Source organism: Clinocottus analis, unplaced genomic scaffold, assembly GCF_023055335.1.
Source record: "Clinocottus analis isolate CAN_PGR_092001 unplaced genomic scaffold, fCliAna1.0.p SCAF_11, whole genome shotgun sequence".
Classification (NCBI taxonomy): Eukaryota; Metazoa; Chordata; class Actinopteri; order Perciformes; family Cottidae; genus Clinocottus; species Clinocottus analis.
In genome coordinates this window covers 3219181-3227977 of record NW_027175832.1, presented here as the reverse complement: position 1 = coordinate 3227977, position 8797 = coordinate 3219181, and the positions used below count along the sequence as shown (strand labels likewise).

General features: G+C 41.2%; 1 protein-coding gene across 1 annotated transcript; it reads right to left on the bottom strand.

The window, feature by feature from the left end:
- Positions 1 to 2663: 2663 nt before the first annotated feature.
- crsp7 (cofactor required for Sp1 transcriptional activation, subunit 7) lies at positions 2664 to 5918 on the bottom strand. Its single transcript, XM_068571205.1, has 3 exons — positions 5616 to 5918; positions 4587 to 4661; positions 2664 to 4497 (listed from the first exon to the last, which is right to left on the bottom strand). The coding sequence occupies exons 1-3, from the start codon at positions 5685 to 5687 to the stop codon at positions 2797 to 2799; spliced, it is 1848 nt and encodes a 615-aa protein (XP_068427306.1). The 5' UTR covers positions 5688 to 5918; the 3' UTR covers positions 2664 to 2796.
- Between the last annotated feature and the right edge of the window lie 2879 nt (positions 5919 to 8797).

Sequence of the window (8797 nt, the reverse complement as noted above, 5' to 3'; positions counted from 1 at the left end):
TGAAAAGATCCTAGAGCTCTTCTTTAAAATCTTATCAGCACATTAATACATCATGAAAATAAGCCCCAACTAATCATGACCTAATTTAGATTTCTTGGAATTGCACAACCTGACGTAATGTTGCCTACCTTTCATTAGCTTCAAGACGGGATGCATCATTTTGGAAACTAATAATGACGAGTGGCCAGGTGTCTGCCCTCAGTCTTATTACAGCTGTGATTCTACCTGTGGCAGGTGATTACATCATATAGGTGAGCATGCAACTGATTCAGACTATGAGAGTGATCACACCAAGAGGGGGGCAGCCAGTTACTCATCCTGATATATGTGATAAGATTACATCAGCGTTCTGAGTCACAGTGGTGACATAGTACCCCTGTCAGACGTATAAAGACCATTTTCAATCTCTGGCTAATGGCAGGAGGCACCTTTTTTAAACACAGGAAAGCATTCCTTTACTGCTGGTGTTGACAATCCCTGGCTACCACCGATAGAGGACAAAATAAATATTTTGGCTTATTCTTTTATTTAAAAATAGAGGGACATATTTGTGGGCCTTGAAAAAAACGAGAAGTGATCAATAAATTCCCACTGAATTGAAGTTACTCAAACCATCCCACAGTGATGCAGACACAAGTGACAAATGGACCATGTGCACCCCCACATGGATGAACCGTGCAATTACAGCATAATGCAATTTTAACAGTGAAGTTCAAAACAAAAGGCAGACGTATACAGAGCTCAGACTGACCATTCGGTTTTAATGGGGCAACATGTTCCAAGGTTGTTGAACACAATGGCACCGCAAAAGACCCACGAGTCAGTCGACCGAGCTGAAGATTTAGATCATTTTATTTTCAAACAATGGAGAGATGTTAAACACTGAACAAATAAAGATGCCCCAGTCAAAACTCCAGAAAACAGATTCTTAATCAACCAGTTGTAGCACTTTTCCTTTATTGCCAGCTGCGTTGTTGTGCAGTTTCTCATTATCTGCAGCTTCACCCTCTCTGGATCAGTGTGTACAAAAAGTAACAGAAACGGTGCATATACCAGCGTCATATTGATCCTGCGACCAGCAATTCTCGCAACTCCACGGACAGGCGTGATTTATGCGGAATCAAATCCAGAATTACCATTTAGCAAGGCACATTGGTAGGGATGAATGACTGAAAGAATGAAAAGACAGAGGCTGCGCAGAAGCCAATCTTAATTTACGTCATGTGAGAAAAATTGGTAGTGACCGATGATTATAAAGGGAAATCAAAAGTAAGTATTAGTTTGTACATGGAAAATGCCAAAAATATCTAATGCACACAGCTTTCTCTCGCTCCCCATTTTATGTTTGCTGTATTGGAAACGGGATGCAAAAAGAAATACTCCTCAAAACAGCATTCTAAATGTTTTCTAAACTCTAGAACAGCTGCAAAAACATTAAATGTGTCTTAAACTCTGAATAAACTGTGGGCACATGGATTGTGGGAGCATCAGTCACAACTCACATTTGAAATTCAGTCAGTGATAAAATGACCAACAAGTTGTCAACTTATGAACAGAGGAAGAACAACAACTTATTGACATAAGGTGTCAATCCCGTACATTCACAAAGGCCGTTTAACTCACAAAAATATTGTGATAAAAATCCAAAAAGGCAAACGATATCTAAAAAGGAAACAACGCAAGTGCCAAAATTCAAATATCTCCTTGATTTAGTCTCTGAATGCAATTAGCGATCAGCGGCATCTGATTTGACATGACCGAATATCTTAAGCTTGGGGAAAAATTTGTGTTGCAATTTTGGATTAATTAATTTTTAAAGAAACACCGCCCTATGATTAAACCACTTTGAACCAAATCATTTTTCTGAATACATTTATTTTAGAGAGCTGAGATGGGCATACAGGAGCTGTGTGTTGAGACGGAGAGAAAGAGCGTTGAGTATGGAATGTTAATGACCAAATGCATTGGCCAGTCTTAGAGAAAGACCATGCAAAAACATTTGTATGCCCTTTAACATTGAAGATTAGACCGACAGGAAAAAATAAAACAAATCTACTGGTTTCTGAACGTCTGTTTGGATGAATGTTCCATAAATGAACTGCTCAAAATAAATAGATGTATACATAAGAAATTTATAATTTACTCTTTATATCTGACATAAAGCTTCATGTACGTGCCCAATATGATCCAGTATGTCATACGCTGGACATGTTCGGCTCTACCTGTGCTAGATGAACTCTATCAACACCTTACTGGGCACCAACATGGCGGTATGGACAGGACAGCTAAACCCCAGCCTTTCCTCAAATGCAACCCTAGAATGCAATTCTTTATAAGAAACTAGACAAGTTTTTTTTTAAAAAGGAAACAAAAGAAAAGAAAACTGTATCATCCCAGTGAGACTGAAATAGAGGTACGATTCAGAACATCTGAAGTTCAAATCATAACACCATTTCCGGTTGTTTGAGATAATTCTGTCCTCTCTTGCTTGCCTTCAGTGTTCGGATCAGCACACCGCTACTAGGGCCTCATCATTCCTGTGGCTTTCAGTTTGAAAAATAAAACAGAAACAGCCCTTGGTATTACTAACTTAACTACTCTTTAAATCTTGACTTTTTTTATATTCCAAAATGTAATTAGATTATCACAGAAAGAGGCGGAGGCATGGGGGAAAGAGTTTAGTAGACCTGGCTTTTGCCAAACTCACAGTGGGCAAACAAAATCACAAAGTATCTTGTGTCTCTTTCGGGAGACAAAGAAAAGGAGTGGAGAAAGACAGCAACCTTCCCATGCCCCTCAGTCTAGGCAAACATATGGCAGGATGTTTAATTTGCTTTCATCCCCATGCGGGTCCAATGATATGCACTCTGTCCAATCATACCAGGTGCCCTCGGTGTCAAGACAACCATTTACCCCCGGCCAGTGATGTGTGTGAATCCTGTCTAGGTCCCCGTCAGTCACCTCCCGACTCAAACCCGGTAATTCCTCTACTGAATTGTCCGTCTGCAGAACATGTCTCTTCCGTGAGTCCTTGATGTCCTGTTCTTCCCTTTTCAGATACTCCGACATGAAAAAGTGTGCACTCGGTGCCCGGACCCCAGAAGAGGTGAGCACATTACTCTGAAGGTTCAAGTAGGACTGGATGATTTCATTTCTGGACAGTTCCTTCCAGTTTGTTTGATGGAAAGGGTTAGGTCCGGAACCTGGGGCTTGGGTCGGGGCTAGAACTGGGGTTGGGGTCGGAGCAGCGGGCTGTTGTACAGTGCTTTCAGTTCTCTGCCTCGACTCAACAAGGACAGGAGTAGAGACTTCCTCTGTTTGAGAAGACTCTCGATGTATCAGAGGTTTGATCTGACCTGTCACAGGATCAAATGTTAATCTGCGTTCTTTTAACCGTACAGGTTTGGTCGTGTCCTCTATTTTCTGGCCATCTAGGTTGACAGAGTAGTCTCTTGACCTGTACTTCCTCCTTTTATGCTCCGAGTTGGGAACCGTTGACCCGTCCGTGTCATCAGACACAGGCATGGCCCCGTCAGGTGTTGGTCTATGTAGTTCTGAGTTGTGTTGTGGATAAGATGGGGAAAGGGAAACTGATGGGGATTCCAGTGAGGAAGATATGTCTTGCGGTGAACAATGAGAGGGGACTTCTGACGAACTGGTCCAGTGCATTGAAGACCTATGAGACGCATTTGGCAATTTGTCTGCAGATGATGCTTGGGCTGGGGAGGATACCGGCTGGGACAAAGACAAGGGAGAGTCCATAGAAGAAGGGCTTGGGATAGGTGTTCCTTTTGGTGCATATGCTGAAGAGCGCTTGTTCACTATTTCCTGCTTCATGCTCCTTGGACTGGAAGTGAGTCCACGGGGACTTTTGGCTTGATAATACCCCCCTCCACCTCCTTCATCCAATCTGGTCTGTTGCTGCATCACAGCAACTTTAATCATAGAGGAAGTGCTAGGTAGTTTGGCCACTCCAGGCGAGCTAGGACGAGGCTTGACAGCATTAACCGGAATTCTGTTGATTTTATCGTTGTCAAGGTGCTCAATCCGAGTCCTGTCAGGAGACGAGACGACTTGCTGGTCTGGCGGGGCATCAGGACTGCCTGCAATCCCATTGGTGGGTGGTGGGGAAACAGAGACATCAAACGAAGACATCTTGGAGATTTTTTCTGGTAAGTGCACTCCACTGTCCCTGTGCTCCGCTCGTCGTTTGCGGCTGCTGGATTTTTCAGCTTTTGGAGAGTATTTGTTGTGAACATCGTTTCTGTTCTTGACTTCAGGGACACCCTTCCCAGACACAGAAATGTCAGGAGGAGAGGCATCTGTTCTGCAGGGATGTGAACTGCCATTGGTAGAGCCAGGAGCACTGGCAGCCACAGCTGGCCCAGGTTCAATCAGGTTTTGCCATGTCCTTAAGAGTTTCTTTGCACGCTTCGCAAGAACTTCATTCTTGGTCTTCTTCCTTATATCATTGATCAATTTTCCCAGTCGAGTTTCCTACATGAATAAATGCTTGAGAATTAAAAACAGATGAAGCAATAAAATTCAACATGAAGTACAAGTTAACATATAATCAACTGTCTTACCTCAAGTGCTTCTTTGGTGATAGGACACTTTTCAAGACCAGAAATTACCTCCATTACAGCCACCATATTGCATATCTGCAGAGAGGACCAACACATATTTTGTATCACTTCATCTGCACAGTTAGTGGTAGCCTAATATCACCATTAACAGTTACTGATAAATATATTAAAATGTTATTCACAGTCCTGATGAAGTCAACGCAAATGAGAGATACTCACATGATGAACCAAGTCTCATGTATTAATGTCATGGCTAGAAACGCAATTGATCCGAGCCTGCAACGCGTGTGAGTTTGGGTGCAAGTTAGCTTAGGAGACATTAGCTTGTCTGAATGCCTCAAATCGACGTTGAAAAGTAACGATGACAAAGTGTCAACTCCAAAAAACTCTATCATTGCAAACATTTAAACAAAAGTGAGCAAAAACTTGAAGCAAAAAGCGATAAACTTTAATTAGTGCTAGTTTCTTATTCTGTCAAAAAGTCAACCAGCGGTTCAGTGTCGGCAGATTTGTGTTAGCTAATGTGTCCACCGCTAGCATCAGGGCTAACGGAAGGAAGGGTCTGACTCGTTCCTAAAGCCTAACATGGCTATTTGAGCTAAGAGCTGCTCAGCTACCTCCCATAGCTCAGGGAAAATAAAGTAATGGCGTGAGATGGTCTACAACCAAACCACGACCCAAGAGAAGGACAGAAGAATTCTGACTCAACGGTGAGACACACGTTTAGATTGTATTCTTTCAAACCTCTCAAGTAGCTTTAGCCCCACGACTAGCAGCTAACGTGCTACATGCGCCAACTTTGTGTCTGACCGAGCTTCTGCTAAGTTAGCCTGCAAGCTGTCAAACCGTGAGCTCAGCAGCTCTCCACCTTCCGCAGTCACTTCGACGGGTCAGTGCCAACCCGAACGTGTAAATAACGCGTTTCCTAAAACAGTGAAACAGTTAAATGACAGCTAACTCTTGACATGTCTTGTGTGGTTCAGGTAAACAAGCTAACGTTAGCGTTCCTAGCCGGCTAGCTTCACTTACATTGCTGTGGCTGTCGACGGCCCGCAGCAGCCGGTCCCTCATCTGCTGCGGGGTAGCCGAGCCCGTTGTCATTGCCCGTTCGGTGCGATCCGGAGGATGGAGGGAGGAATCCTCCGAAATGAAAACCCGGTGACAATGTCGACTCAGAAGCCGCTGCGGTTACACGCCAGGCGGCCGAGCGGCATACTCTTCTGTCGCCTGTGAGGTGGACGGCTCGGGGTTGCTCACATGGAAACGTGCGCTCAGTGTTGCCCGTTGGCTGCTGCCTGCTGGGCGCTCTAGCAACTCACTACCAAGTGCTGGATCTCTCAACGGCCTCCTGCTGCATGCCGGGATACGGTGTGTGCGCTTTGACGTCTGCACGTAACCAAGTAAACATAACTGCCGTTCACCTCCACTTCGGGGTGATGCCCACTGATGTGTTAAGGGCGTACTCCACGGCTAAAGACCAGCTGATCCGCTATTATATACATTACTATTTCATATGTCGTTGGTATGAAGCAGGCTATGGAAAAAAAGGAAAATGCAATGGAAAAGTCCATCAGACATTTTCAAATGAGTCATTTAGTCAGACAAAGAGTCCATAAACCAAGGTGTTCATTGTACGATGGTACAAAAAGCATGGAAAAACAGGAAATCCTCATATTTTAAAAGCTGGGTCCACATACTGTTTGACATGTTAATACATTACTTACACACAATCCTAAATCATGAAGTTGGTGTTGGTTGAAGTTGGTTGAAGTAATTAACTTAATGAAATGTAATGTCATTGAATGGATGAGAAGACTAAGCCTTTCAGGTCTGAGCTGAACAACAGACACAAAGAATAATAAACTGGTAAGCCATATGTCAAACTCAAGAGAAATAGCAATGCTCAGATCACACTTTTGTCAATCATCAATCACTTCGAGGCCCACATGTTTCCCTCTACTGCAGAGGACTGAACCATGTCCCAATCTATCGATCAGGTTTAACCAAAGTGTTCCAAACACACAGCGTGTAAAATGTCTTTGCTATTATACATACATATTATATGATTTTGGAAATTTACTGAAGGTCACTTTTGTGGCAGATTTTCAAATTATTGTGTGATCTGGATGTTGTTGTTTTTTTCCCCCACAACGTGCAAGTTTTGTATGCTTTATTAATATTGATGACTTCATATTGCAGCATTCCACCAGCAGAGGGAGTCATCCAGTTTCCAAAAGAGGGTAAAACAACTGATAGAGAAGACGCTGCATCACTTGAGCCATTTCAGGGCATCAACAATAGTGAAGCCCGACAACTTGGTCTTTAAATTTGAGTCACTGAACTGCTGATTCTTAGTGGGGCATCAGTCAGTTTTAGTTGCTGTGCTTTCAGATATTTCTTGCAAGGTTTTCAAGTGTCCTAGGAAGAATACATTTGTCATATTATTGGCTGAGGTAAAAGTCATTGGCTGTGTGAGTATTGCCAATAAAGCAAAAAGGGGAAAGTCATAATAGGATTTGTCTGTTCTAATAGATATGGCATTAAAAACCTCATGAATCTTTGTGTAGAAAAGACAGAATTCTTATTTCCAGTCATTTTGGTTATTATTCTTTTATCATACCCATCCCACATACAAAATGTTCAATGTCAACTCAGTAAAATTGTTAGAGTGGACAGAGTGGGAGAGGCAGAGCAAAAGCTGGGCGGGAAGCTGTGGAGTGGGTGTGAAAGTCTGAGTTATGCCAATTATGGGGGCTGTAATCTTCATCATCTTCATCATGTAAATACTGTTTTAGTTTGTTGTTGTCTATTGTGTTTTTGTACTCCACCTAATGACAAAATTACCATTAAAGAAACATCTTTGCTTAGTCAGATATATTTATTTAATTTAATTTACAAATAATAATGCAAAGATACAAAGACAGAAGCCTTCACACAAGAAAAATACATCAGGTACAGTTCAAACAGAAGCTTAATTCATCTTTTATATAGCACACATTTACAGCCAACTTGGATTCTTGTGGTCCGATTTGACAGTTTAAATAGAAAACATACAATTTGAAGAACAAGGTTTGAACCACGTAATTTTTAAAGGGTTAGGTCAAAAAAGTACCAACTTGCCAAGCTGTGCTGCAGAATGCTAGATTTTGCATATTCTATGAGCATAATAATGTTTCCTGTTGCTGCGAGCGTATAGGAGCGTAGTGCACCCCTTCACGGCAGTAAAATGCATGTGCAGTGTTTGGAATAGTATCACTGTTCTCAGAAACAAAAAACATTGTATAACAATTTAGCTGCCATTGTATGAGGCTTGAACCAGCAGCGGGCCGTCCTCAAAACGCACACAAAGGATTCATAGTGGGGAACCCAGTGAGTGACTGTGCACTACTATTACTTTGTTTCATCTTCCTGATTTAGTTTGTGTTCATATTGTGTCACAAAGTCAATCTATATACATCTATATATGCATATAGATGTATATAGATACAGCCTGACTGTACAGTATTTTTATCTGATATTTTATTTCTTACTCTGTCGTTTATCCAACAATATGTATATAGTAATATTCACTACAAAATAGTGTTTGACAGCAGGTTAATAAAACAAAGCAAAACTAAATACTTAATTTAAAGCAAAATACACTATGTCAGGGTATTTTCTGAGATATTTTGGAATTCAGGATATGTCAGTCGCATCGCTTTAAGTTATGCTGAAAGAATTTCTGTAATAATGTTCAATGTAAACAATGCATTGATACGTTCATTGTTTATATATGAAATAACTCGTACCCAACTACAATATTTTGAAAAACAATAGTAGTATTCTCTCATTTATGGCTGTTTCGTACTTTGGCTTTCTGGGTCAACTGTTGATTAATACTAAAAGAGAGAAGAGTTGCAGTGCTAATGACAGATTTACTGTAAAACTAAATTGAACAAAATCCAAATAAAACCTACTCTGTTTAAAAAAAAAACTTTTGATGGCATGTAACTGCTCATAGTAAGTAGAAGTGGAATTTCTGAGAAATAAAAGTCTGTAAAATGCTTTCAGGGCCTTGAAATGCTTGAACAAAGAAAATAATATTAATTCACATGACTTCAAAACTTAAAATATAACTTATTATTTTGGGCATAGTATTGAAATTACATTGCCGATTCAGTTTAAAAAGCAAAATAAGTTTGCTATTCTACACTGCAAGTTGTTTATATGTA